Source organism: Dermacentor variabilis, chromosome 1, assembly GCF_050947875.1.
Source record: "Dermacentor variabilis isolate Ectoservices chromosome 1, ASM5094787v1, whole genome shotgun sequence".
Taxonomy (NCBI): domain Eukaryota; kingdom Metazoa; phylum Arthropoda; class Arachnida; order Ixodida; family Ixodidae; genus Dermacentor; species Dermacentor variabilis.
In genome coordinates this window covers 115,631,972-115,645,270 of record NC_134568.1, presented here as the reverse complement: position 1 = coordinate 115,645,270, position 13,299 = coordinate 115,631,972, and the positions used below count along the sequence as shown (strand labels likewise).

The following is a 13,299-nucleotide window of genomic DNA, read 5'->3' as shown; positions in this document are numbered from 1 at the left end:
GCGACTCCTGCAAGTTGAGGAACGGTACATTGTTGATGACGAATCAGAGCTTTCTTCTGTTATTTCCGCGTGCCAATATGACAGTAGAAAGTTGGTTCAGAGGAGGCTCTTCCGTTAGCCCTTCTTGTGCGCTCTTAACGTCTCCAAGTGCTACTTCAAATTTCAAAAGAAAAAAAATAGAGGTTTTTAACAGTGATAGAGCCTTATCCATCCTTAAATAGGTCATAATTTCTGCTAGAGTGCTCTAATAAAAGTCTGTGGTCACCGACTCACTATCTGTAGTTATTGAGGGGTATTCCTATAAGACGAAGTTTACTGTCATTCCGCAGATATGCTTGAAATCTGCATACTTAACGAGCACTCGTGTTTGAAATTAAAACGTTACGCGTAGTATTGTGCAGTACTCAAGTTGAACCGAGCAGCATCCGCCTATAGCACGAAGCATAGAACGTAAGGTAAAGTAAATAAAAGTACATTACTCTGTGTTACGCCGTGACATGCCCATTGTAGTAAAAAAGGGCTGGAAGCCACCTTATATAATCGGGTTTTATTAATTGCTGTGCAGCTGCGTAACGCCGTGGCAATTAACGAGAAATTCAACAACGTTTTATGGCCCCCTGACCTGTGGATGCCGTTGTTCGTATACCTAGCCTGATGCAGACTTGGACGCCATATTTTTGGCATGCGGCGGACGCCACGGCTTTCTACAGACAAATGAAAGATATAGCGCAAGAACTGAGTGTGTCAAAGGAGCTGGCTTATATTTACGATTTGTAATATGTACGGAGTCAAAGCCGTGTGGTCGGTCAAGAGCCGACTTCAAAACACCTGTTGATATGCAAGTACTAAGGCAACGGTGCACTCCAGCGGGTGCCGCAAACGTCCCAGCTGCGTCTGGTACAATATAGTGCCATTCGTGAAGATAATCTGTTCCGTTTGTGTTATTTTGGTTAAACCAAATGAAATCGACAACGAAGTTCAGAGGAGCTGGTGATATATAAAGTTGAGCACTGCATTGAGGGCCCGATTATGATATACCAACTATATTTTCAGCCTGTCGCAGTAGCCAGTGATTCATAGCTCTATCAGTCGCAGGAAACTGATTGCAAACATTGCGTTCTTCGTATAAAATGATTTTGATAATTTCTCTTCGCTCGCTCCCCACCAGACGGCTACACGGTCCCCCGGGGCACGACGTGTTTCCTCTTCACATTCATGCTCCATCGAGACAAGGAGATATTTCCCAACCCAGAGGTGTTCGACCCAGACAGATTCCGGCCCGAGAACTGTGTTGGAAGGCATCCGTTCGCCTATGTACCGTTCTCGGCCGGACCGCGCAACTGCATAGGTAAGTAAATAATGGGGCGACGCATATAACTAACAGCATTGAGGAAAACAAAAGCGAGCAAGCACATATATTATCCGTTGGACGTCGCGCATAAGGATTACTTTCATCAGATTTAAATAGGTGTGTTCCATCTTGTATTTACAGTCTCCAGACGTCTGGGGATGTAAAGCACTGATATTTTTTTTTTATCACTGTGGCCTGTGACGACTATCATGGGATTTTCTACGCGACGCATTCACAAGAGCACAAGTGCATAAGAAAGAATGGACGTATCTTGTCTAGCTAATGAAATCTATTTCTGAATATAGTTGCGAAATTAAATTGAAAGTAGAGGTATTAGCGCAGTCAGAAGTTTAGAGCGCTGCTTTGGGTCGTACCGTGAAAGATGAAACAAAGCGCCCAAGTGGCGCGCTAATCGCTAAAGCATGCGCGAAAGAGACGCATATATCAATCAAATAGCCTTAGCATGCATGAAATTTTTGTGTATGATGTTATTCTTAGATGTAAGCGGTTTTCTAGTCACAAAGAACAGTTTTCTTTTTCAATCTTTCTAATTTCTACGCCCGATAGTCATTTTCTCTAGTTGCTCGGTGTCAAAGTTGGCAGTTGCCATATTGCTTACGTATCTCAAGGCCGATGGTGAGTTAGGAAACGAAACTGTGGGTGGTATGACGTGCATTGTGATCAAGCGTCACTTGCCATGTGCATGTGCCGTCACCACAGAGACCAGGCAAACGGCTCACCAGTTTGTCTATTCGCAGGTCAGAAGTTCGCCCTCATGGAAGAGAAGGTGGTCTTGTGCTCTGTACTGCGGAACTTTTGCATCCAATCCGTTGACTTCAGGGATAAAATTCACCTCGTCGCGGAACTGGTGACGCGGTCAAAACATGGCCTAAAAATCCGGTTAAGGCCGCGCTAAGAAGTGCGTATTTTTCTCGCTGTGCAACGCAACGACCTCCTGGGCGGAACGCGGAAAAGCAGACCTCCATCGCATCGAGTCACGAAATGGCGAAGGCAGTGTCCATGCTTTCTTCCAAGCGCCCCCAAGTAAGGCAGCCAGCATGCAGAGCTTTCGGATCACCGGGGAACGTGTGATAGCCACGGTAAAGACAGCACCGGCCCAAAGTCCTGGACGGCTCTTCCCCAGTCGCATCGGAGCTCGAAAGAAAACAAGCACCTCTTCCGTGCCTGTTTTCGCTTTTTTTTAATTCAGGTGGCCGATTCGTGTTTGGTCGGTCATCAAGTGATCGCGACTGTGTGGGGTGTGACGCAGAAAACCTCAACCGAGATGTGCCTCCGCCTCTTGCCTGGAACTCTTCCTCGTTCCCCTTGTAAATATGTTCACCCGCCCTCCCTCGGACTGATTGCCTCGCCAACCCGCCATCGGCATGGAGCCGCTTTCTCACTCCTTCAAGCGGGAAAGTTATTTTACGCAGTCTGTGTGCGTGTACGTAGACTAACCCTCGAAACTAGGACCCGTCCCGGTGTGTATGCGAATTAGGGAGTGCATGCGCGCGCGAATGTGTGTGGATGCCTGTACCACGAGACCTCAAGAACCAGCGTCTCTGGTGGGGAGTGCCTTCAATTTCCTTGTGGGTGGCTGACGATTCTGGCAGCGTCTCCCAGATTCCTCATGTATCTAAACAAAAGCAAAAAAGACATCCCTCTCCGGTGCGCATAGTGCTAAGTGACACCGCACGTCTTCCAACTGGGACACAAAGGCAGCATTTGATCAGCCAAGATTTCTCGTCAGATGAGTTTTCTCTCCACAGTGTGCCAACACATCGACTCGGCTCGTTTGAGGATCAGCCCCTCACCCTCAAAGCAACTCCACAAATGAAAAAAAAAGAAAACGTGCACACCTTACCTGTTTAACACCAATAACCACACTTCAGCGTTCAAGGAGAAACGACTTACGCGTTGCACCTTTGTCTATATACTAGTCCACTTTTGTTAATGAAATATTTTCTTTTTGTTGATTTTTTCTGCGCGGTGTGGTTCTTAAAGTTTGCGAAAGGCAATGACATCATAAAAAACAAAAAGAAGTCAGACGAGCAACTTGTGCGCAGCGCAGGTCGCGTTTCCGAACGTCAGCTCGGCGTTGCGGAAAGTGACCCAGCGCTAGACCGCAGGCGCTCCTGAGACCAGGCACATCCTTATAGCAAGTCGCAGCGCCGTAAGCGGAATACGGACTACTTGCTCTAGAGACCCTGCGCAAACTTCTTGACATGGGACTTTTTGTTTTGCACACACACAATACTTTGACTACCAAAGATAACCGGAGCCAGCCTGGAAGCTCTCAAGAGTAAGAACGAAACGCAACTTTCTCGCTGTGGACTTTCTCTATGTTCTTTGGGGGATTATAACCTTGCAGCTATCGCCATGACAAACTATGACCATTGCGCTACCAAGCTCACTGACCCAAGTAGTTTTTTTTCCTTCCTATTTCGGCCCTTTCTATTTTTCTAAAAGTGCACGTCTCCACATCAACCGATGCATGTGCCGCACGTTTACCTCCCGAGAACGGACTAATTCGCTAAGCACCCGCAAACAGTAATCTTCGCGCCTATTTAACTGACTACTTGTTTCTTGTTATCTTCTTCCTAGACAATGTTCCAGTCAAAGGTGTGCTTGTCTGTCTATTTATTTTGTTATATGGTGGTGCGTCAAAACGTCCCTCTCTTTGGCTGAATGAAGACAAGAAAGTGCTCCGCTGCTGTTGTGAACGAAAATAATAATAAAAAAAAGAACAATCACGACACGCCGGCACGCAGTATCTAAATGCGTAGCTTAGGTTGGGTAGAGGAGGTCACTGCGGGTCGAGAATAGGTGGGTAGCCAGCGCGATTCAACGAACTAAATGCATCGCGTGGAGGTAAGAGCGAACAAGTGGGGGCTTTGCGCATACTTGACGGGGTCAAAAGACGTCTCTGCACGGTGTCCGTAGAATGCCATAGCAGCTGTCACTCAATAATGCATTTGTTGACAAAACTTGGGTCCCTGCGCGACACTTACAAAAAGCAAAATAAAGACAAGAAAATAACCCCAGCAATTTGCGGTGATAACATAGATAGTATTCGCTCTTTTATTTAGCTCTTCTATTACGTAAAACTAAGGGGAATTAGTTGTTTGTGGCAAGCTATATGCGACAGACCTTTGAGAGCTTCATACCCTGCGAAGAAAAGAACGTGTATAATCCAGCGCCTATGATAACTCGTCCCCCTTGGAGAATCATAGCTAGCTTAGCCCTCGCAATATATTTGCTTTGATCCTTGTGCACAGCCACAAGGAGGAACTCCACGCCCTCTTACGTAGTTAGATATCAAATGAGTAGTGGTTGAAGCAACATTTTTGTGGTTTCCTTCGCAATAAACCAGACTAGAGGGTGCTCCCCCCTACCCCCCACCTTTACTCTTCTTTCTTGTATAAAAACGCAGGGCATTTCAACTGTAAGAAAATATATATTTAATTTTAGAGGCAGGACATTAGGTATACGTTGAACTTTCCTGTGCATCTTCCGCTTCTGTAGTGACGCCGCATAGAAATAAAGCTAGATGCTAATTCTTCGACCCTATAAACGACAGATTAGCCAAAAAAATTACCTGAGCAAAAGCATCGGCTCCTTCTATTCAATATTTTTATTAAGTAGGAAGAAATTCAGTGAGGCTAAAATCTATTCGGGCCACTTACACATAGAGCGAGCACAAGAAAAGCATACGTGAGCCGCATACGCGTCCGACACGTTGGAAGGTGAGCTCGTGGGCCGCACTGGCAAAGAGCAGTGAAACCGGACAATTATCACCTGCATTTTCAAGGAGGCTAAATGGTCTCGACGCCACCTAGGTAATATGAATGGGGACGAATTCAAGCTTCCGAAAGTTTGCTACCGCAGACTCGTGTATTGTAATACCGAAGACGCTTGTCGGGAGGGGAAAGTAGGTTTATTTGATTGTGATTGGTTGCAAAAAGGTGCATGAAATCAGGGCTAAAAATTGCACCTATGATTAGCCCCTTACCTCACTTGTATTTTCACCAGCTCGCCTCGATTTAAGAATACTTTCCTTACTGGCCTTACCAAAGAGCGAAGAAAAGCATCGTGCCCGTGTAAAGAGAGACGGTGATGCTTGGCTGACGCCGATGTGCAGAGTGCGGATAGGCTCCACGAAAACGCTTTGTGCACGCTTTCTAACGGACATATTACGATTGGCGCGGAAATCTTACGCTCTCCAACAACGCTGGTGATCTAACCCGAAGTGCCAGTACAGTGTGGGTTACTTACGAACATTGGTTTGTTTTTGTTCTAAATCATAATCGAGTGTTTAGTAATCACACATAATCCTAAAGAGCGCTGTCCCTTCTACAGCTGAACACTGTTGTCGAGTGGGATCGGCGGTGCTCATAATGACTACTAGTCTGCTGTACATAGACAAGGTTACTAGGCGCTTCGTTCCTGTCTCCATGAACACAAAACCGGTATAGTCTTAAAAGAAAGCGACGCAAGGGGACACCCACCCGGTGGATGAGAGCTAGTTTTGCATTCAACAAGTGGATACCTGTGGGGCCGCTCGTGTATATATCTACATGTGAGTTTTATCGGGGGGCGTCCCAGCGCAGGCTAATCCGACCTGAGCCACGGTGCTGTGTTCGTAGATTGTCCCGCGTGATCGGGCGTGCCCTGATATGTAAAATAAGTTGCGTTTAATAAATTGTGGCGTGAGTATTTATGTAACTACCAACAAAGCTTCGTTGTCGTCTGCGTTCAGGAACAGCTACGGCTAGATTCACAATGTCCAGTGTTTCCAGAGTTTGTGGATCGGAGGAATGACGAAGCACACAAAAGGTTCCTGGGCCCGTGTTCACGACACTTATCTTACGTAAGCGCCGTCCGCCATTGGCCGCAATCGTCGCAGTGATCGTCTCGTCACCACGTTGACCGCTGTCATGAGTGGCTGGTGCCCGAACGCGGTGAGGACACGCTCTTACGTAAGATAGGTTCGGTGAATGCAGGCTCAGAAGAAACCCTCTGCGAAAAGGTAAGACTCCACTTTTCAGGCTTGGCGCTCGTTACAGGTAACGGAAAACGGCTGCGGTGCAAATGACAACCGTGGTAACACTGGCTCTCTTTGCGCCTACTCTACAAAATGAATTTGACGGCTTCAGCGACAACGGTGACGCAAAAAAGCACCATAGACGCACTTTAAAAGACGCCGTGTTTATTGGATAAATTGTAATTATACGGTGTACTCGTTCTAGATCGAACCAAGAAATATAATATTCTTGGTTCGTTCTAGAGTCTTCACAACTAACGGCTGTAATTCCTTTCCGTATGGACACCGGCTACATGCACCAGAATCTGATGTGGTTGCTAAGTCGAGCAATTTGATGAAGGTTTTTGTTAGTTAGACCTAATTCAGGTCAGAAAGACGAAGACGAAAAATAAAAGAACAAATAAACTGCATTTAAATAGAACAGAAAAGACAACAACAAAAAAAAGATACGCACTCCCAACATTAAGCTGGGGTGTCATTCACGCCTAATAAGCGAAGTATACGGATTCACATTTGTGCGCCCGCTGTTCTGGGAATAGGGCAACATGAAAAAAAAATCAAGTCGATAGTAAAATTATTTTTATTGTTTATATGGTTACCCTGTCAGCAATAAGTCTTCGAGAAGTTACTGTTTGTTGCGCTACTTTACCTGATCTTACCGCCCTAATGTTTGACAATGTGGATTTGAAAGTGAGTGTAAATTTGGTGCTTCTCAAATGCTCACGCATACAGGTCTATAAAAAAAACGATGTAAAAAAAGGGGGGGGGGCGAATGAAAAGGGAAATGAAATGAAGATGAAAAAACAACCCAAGTGGGGATCATTATTGCTGCTCGTCGATTGGAAATTTTGCTGATTGTTGGTCCCTACTGGAAGTGAGACTTGTGAAATAGGGAACCGGTCGATGAGCAAGCTCTAGAATAATACTTTTGTTCAACCAATGCACCGCCTCTATATTCAAATATACTGCCTTCTGCATAGATTCTGTCCAAAAGTACGTACTATTCTACTTAGGTATTCCGAGTACGCAGGTTGAAAAATTTGGGGACAAGAACAGTCAGCGCCCCTGTCACCGCGACGTGCAAACGAGTGCGGTGAGCCCCGTTTTACGACAATTGTAGTTATTGGCGATTGAGCAGAACAGGCTAATTCTACACTTAATATATTTTTCACGCCTAGACGCAAGTCACACATGTAATAGTACTATTCTTTTTTTATTCTTTCGACTGTAAACAGGGCTGAAAAATTCATACAATGCGAGTTCGTGGTTATCATCCAAATGGGCATGCATCTTGGCGCAGAAAGAAGGCAATATTCTGAGAATATACGCTGCTGCACGCCCGTCACACTATCACACTCAAAGCTCAAGCATTTAGCCTGCAATAGCCTCGATTCTCGAAACGACTTGGCAGTTATTAGAAAAGACTCGCATTCAGAACACCGAACGGTATTCTGTACACTGTCGAATTCCACCATAGTATTCAATCCTGGTGTGTTTACTCTTGTTAGATACGGGACCTTTTCACTCTCTAGAGGCAGCTTCGGAGGACGCGAGCACTCAGAGCAAGCAATATGGCGAATATGACGGGGACAAAATTTAGAGAACAGGGGCCCTATAACGTAAGGCTATTCCCAATCTGTTTTTATTCCAATCTCCTGACGTCAAATTTACGTAACCACCGACGCAAGCATCGGGCGGTAACCTGCAGCGTTCTTTGAAAAGCCCAATGAAACGCGCTCCTCGTTTATAGGGCGCCACTTTTTTTGCTTTCAAGGCGAATAGAATTGCCTACATTCAGCAGATTTCCTTATCGATATGGCTTTCAAGAGGCGAGGAGCACGGTCATGTGGAGAGGAATTCGTTGGGGCCGAGCCAGAACAGTGAAAATAGATAACCGGCTGAGGAGGATGGTGCCAGCGTCTGTGATTGATCCGCTTTCTCTTGCTTGGTTTGTGGTGGATCGTCGAAAATCGCGGCGGCTTGCAACGGAAGGTTAAGAATGCCGTTGAAACGGATCCACAGCAAAGAAGAGTTGGCAGAGGGATGTGGCATACGTGCCGAAAGGGCTCGATACCGTTATAGTGCCACGGAAAAATGTTTGTTATACGAAAATAAATCCATGCTCCGCGGTCGCCCCCAGTAGCAAGTGCCATAGCAATCGGTGGGCAGCCATCTTCTGTTCCTTTCGTGATGGGGCAGCCTCCAGCTATTCAGAAAAAATAAGCTGTTCTTTCGGCGTATTGATACGTCTTTAACGCGTAGACGTCACTGTGACGCTATGAGTTCTCTCGGTTTTTGGACCTCGCGTGACAGGCAGGCGAAGTGGGTGCAGCCCTAAAACGTTTAATCTATAGCAGAATATTATGGCGAAAAAGGCATTGAATGAGAAATAACTATTTCTATTTCGTTCGCTTTAATCATGCATAATCAGTGTGCACACGCCACATCAGATTGGGCGTTTTCGCGGTTTTCGTGACGTCGCGTGTGAGGCAAATGAAGTGGGGTAGGTCCGAAAATTTTTTGACCAATCATGGAGGGCTGATTGCAGAATTGGAATAGAAAAGTTTGGAATAGTTTTACGTTATAGCGCCCTAGTACAGCACGGCAGATGCATGCACGCATGACTATTACAACACAGCTCGTGAGAAAGCGTTCCCGCCGAGCGCTTTTTCCCAATGAAGTTAGGACTACTTAATCAGCTAAACGCAAGTTCCTTAGCTCGGTCTCCAGCACCCGGTCAATTATTTGTTCCATGTATCACTATTCAGTGAATCAATTTGCCGGATGGCAATAAGTCACTGATTGCATCGTGGCGAAAATTTTAACTTCTTAATCAAGGTGATGATGGGATGATGCGTGCTGGTGGATCCGACAAAGTATGTGAAGTTTTCCGAATTACTGCACACCCGACCCCCCCCCCCCCACACACACACAAACACACACACAAACAAAAAGTAAATATGAATTTATGCATCATAGGGAGAGCAGTTACGTTACTTTAGAGTTGCATTCTCTGTGCCAAGATGATAATGTCGTGGTAATGATCGACATCACGTCATCAAGCGAGCTATCGATGCAGAAGCAATAAAGAAAAATGTAAAGCACCTGAGCCGGTTTCAAAGCGGGCGCCCTTCCTCCACAAAGTAACGTTCCAAGTAATTAGGCGCTCCACAAGAAGAACATCAGCAACGTGAAAGGGCTGAGATGCGCAATGCCAACTGGGGTTCATTAAAGGGCGCCTGAGTCTGTGTACACCAGCGTTTTTGTCATTCCGCCTCTGTCTGAATGCGGCTGCCGGGAATCGAATCCGCCACCTCGAGCGCAGCAACGTAAATAAATAGCCACTAAGCCACCGCGACGTGCCGTTGCACTTCCACACATGCAGCAGAAAGGAGAATGGATTCAGAGAATTCCTAGAGAGTATGGCACATCATCTTACATTTGGTCGTTTCCCGCTGAATATGCTGCACAACTGTGGGCATACCCGGGTTGACACTAACCCAATCGCGAGCAGGTTACAGGCCGCTGTATACTTTCCCTTTAACGAGCTTGGGGCCAGTCCGGAACCCTCTAGCATTCACTAGCACCTGACGGATGGCAGGATATCATATACAGGGTGTTCTTTTTTCTTTAGCTGAAGCAAATAGAAGAATTGCCTTTGGCAGAGGGCACACTTTTTAACCTTGATCTAAATTACTCGATGAGGCGATCAATCCTTATGCGAGAAATGAAAAATGCTTTTAAAGAAATATTTTACGGCACACACTTCTATCTACGAATTGTAGCTAGTGAGTTCGCAAGGCGTATCTAGTTGGAAAGACTTGTCTAGACTCCACCAGTTTGAAGATAATTTTCAAAGTGTCCGACAAAATGCATTGGTGTTGCAGTTAGTTTTCTGCTTCAATGCATTAAACAGAGTTTTCTCAAAATAAGGAACTGTAACGCCAGTTAATCTTGTCGGACACTTGGAAAATGAATGTATTGAAACTGTTGCAGTACAGGGAATTCGTTACAAGTGGATGCCTTGCGGAGTCACCATTTATATTTCGCAGATTGAAATAAGTGCCGCAGTGTAATTAAAGAAAAGTTTATTAGCGTAATTATGTTAATCATTCAGTTAAGAATCTTGATTTTGTGTAGCCATTTAGATCAGGGTATAGAATCGTGCTATCTGCCACAGGCAATTTTTTTTAAATTTCGTGCAGCTAAAAAAGAAAAAAAAGACCTATATACCGAGACTGATATCACACGGACAGCGATGCACGGATTGTCCGCGCGTCGCCCCAGATGTTTACGGCTATTGGCGCTGCGTGCAATGTCGGACTACTTATCAGTGCTTCTCCTATCGCGGGAAAGTGCAATTTCTATTCATAATCGCCTTGCGATGCACTAAAAGTAGGACCCATGACTAATTTATATCCAAGTCCTGCTGTTACAAGCGCTGCAGGACAGCAATTTCAGTCGAAGCAGCACCAGATAGTTACAAAAAGGGCATTTTCTGTAATGCACAGTAATAGAGAAAGCGAGCGTCCGAAGAAGTGGACCCGAAGAGCGTGCAAAAGTAGGAACGATCCGCACGGAAACGGCTTCACAGAAAACGTGTTTTGCACTGAAGGTCATATGAACGCAACACGACTTGGGAACACGTGCGTAAAATACGAATAAATACGCGTTGAAGGAACGCGCAACCGGAGAACACGGAAAGGCAGCGGGAATGAAGAGTGGGCAGGGGGTGTCGAAAACAGAGCGCAGCTGCAACATCTGGGAAGAGCTGAAATGTGGGAAATAATCCGGGAAGTAAGGCGCGTCCGACCTGATGAGTGATTATCACGCTGGAATAATATGCTCTTTAATTGTTGTATGTTGCGCGCATATAAGAACTTAAAAATTCTGTGGTTTTATGTGCCAAAACCAAGATATGATCATGAGGCACACTCCGGAATTATTTTGAGCACCTGGAGTTCTCTGACGTTCACCGAAAGCACGAGACACGGGCGTTTTTACATTTCATCTCCATAAGAACTTTTTACAGAGAGCATAAGAACTTTTTACAGAGTGTCATGTTCTAACAAATTAAACTGTCTCCACGGTATTTTCCTCTAGAAGAATAATTGTGGACGCTTACACAAGACCGTCACAGCATCTTCTAATTGAAAAGTTTTGTACGTCGTCTTAAACTTTTCGCTTAGTTCATCTGTCTCACATGCAAGCCAACAGGCAACAATCAGAACGCATAAAGATAATTATGCGTGCTGCAAGTGGCAGACATGACGAATGGTTCTGTCAGCCGTTTTATATTAACTGGGTAACAACAGAAATTGCAACTGCGGAACAAAGTGAGTTGGCAACGAAAAGTGCGTAAATGGTTTTACACAACGAAATGGCATAATTGATTTTACGTAATGAATTAATTCGATAATAAACGTATACTTACGCTGTGTATTTGTGCCTGTGTGCTCTCACTGGTGCAATGTTTCCCTCTTATGTTTGTATCCAACTACAGCTATTCGGGGCAAAACATTCTGTTTGCTCAGGTAAAAAAACCATCAGATTTTTGCGCCGTTAGAAAATGCCCATTTTCAAACTGATTGGTAGAGTCAATCACTTAAATATAGAAGGCAGTTTCAGAATAGGGGACCACAAGCTTCTCATGCCCTCACGAACAGTGTGTCACAGTTGCACATGCGATGAGCACAAGGCTAGGCGGCGGGTTTGCGTTAGCGTTTATCCTAAACCGCCAGTTCTGCGAGGAACAGCTCTGCAAAATTTGTCCAAGGGAACGCTGTATGGGAAGAACGAGTAAAAGTCGATGGATAACAGACGGCCGGGATAGCGCACGCGACAACCTTGCCACCGCATATACGCAATGCCCTGTGATGGCGAGTGTACTAAACACTGGAAATAATGCAATATTACTTGCATTGCAAATATAATATTGATTTCTAAGAAAGGAAACGTTGAAAAGTTGGATAATTATAGGGCCGTTGGCTTGCTTTTGTTGCTGTCCAAAATAGTCACTTTGGTAATTTCGAGCATAATGATGAACACTTGCCGCTCGCAATGGTGATTCTCGGCGAAGCAAGCATCGCGTGCTTATATAGACCCATGCTTCGAACACACTACGTTGCAACAGCGTAGATGAATCGTCCAGTAAGCGTGGGATATGGTTAGTTTCACATACCATCGGCAAAGTTTATCTTTATGTCACCAATTCCTTGCGATGAAATACTCGGCACATTCTCAGATTATAGGTCGCTAAGCTTGTCGCAAACAATTGCCGTATAAAAGCCCTACCTGCCCGCTCTGTTCCGGTACGGTACTCGCGTCCAGGTACTGCTACACGGATCAGTAACACACGTGGTGGCTGCTCTGGAAGCTACGTGCTCATGTTTGCAGCCTCCTAGAACGAGCAGCGTGAACGAGCTTGTTTTCATCCAAAATCCTTGTCTCATTGAAACTAAACTATGCGGATCACTAGCAGTAGTAGTTAGTGAAATACTACTCATGGTAACATTCCCTCTGTTTTGCGCCATATTGTTTTCAGGACATATTAGCAGCGTTGCGCACAAACAAAATGCCCATCAAAGTCCGTCTGAAGTCGTTTTTTAAAATTTATATCTCGCCCGTACAGCCTATCTTTTGTCCTTTTGTCTAGCGGCTTCTGTAGCTTTTGATCCTGTTTACTTTGAAAGGGAGGCTAAAAGGTATACAGTGAACATAACATAATTTACCGATGTTGTAAATTTGTCACGTTTTACGCAGACATATTTCGTCAAGATGAATCACAGAGAAACTTGAGAAATCACCATGCTTGTGCAAAGTAACCCTAACAAAAAAGTTCGAAGGTGATTCATTCACTAGTTGACGTGGATCAAAAACAATACCATCCTGAACGACTTGGGCC

At 45.1% G+C, this 13,299-nt stretch overlaps 1 protein-coding gene across 2 annotated transcripts in view; it reads left to right on the top strand.

The window, feature by feature from the left end:
• LOC142583298 (cytochrome P450 4c3-like) overlaps nt 1-3,327 on the top strand; it is a 199,778-nt gene extending 196,451 nt beyond the window's left edge. For both annotated transcript variants that reach the window (XM_075693722.1, XM_075693714.1), the window contains exons 10-11: nt 1,169-1,348; nt 2,110-3,327. In XM_075693722.1, coding sequence (XP_075549837.1) covers nt 1,169-1,348; nt 2,110-2,267 — 338 coding nt within the window. In that variant the 3' untranslated portion in view covers nt 2,268-3,327. The remainder of the gene's footprint in view (nt 1-1,168; nt 1,349-2,109) is intronic.
• The last annotated feature ends 9,972 nt before the right edge of the window (nt 3,328-13,299 follow it).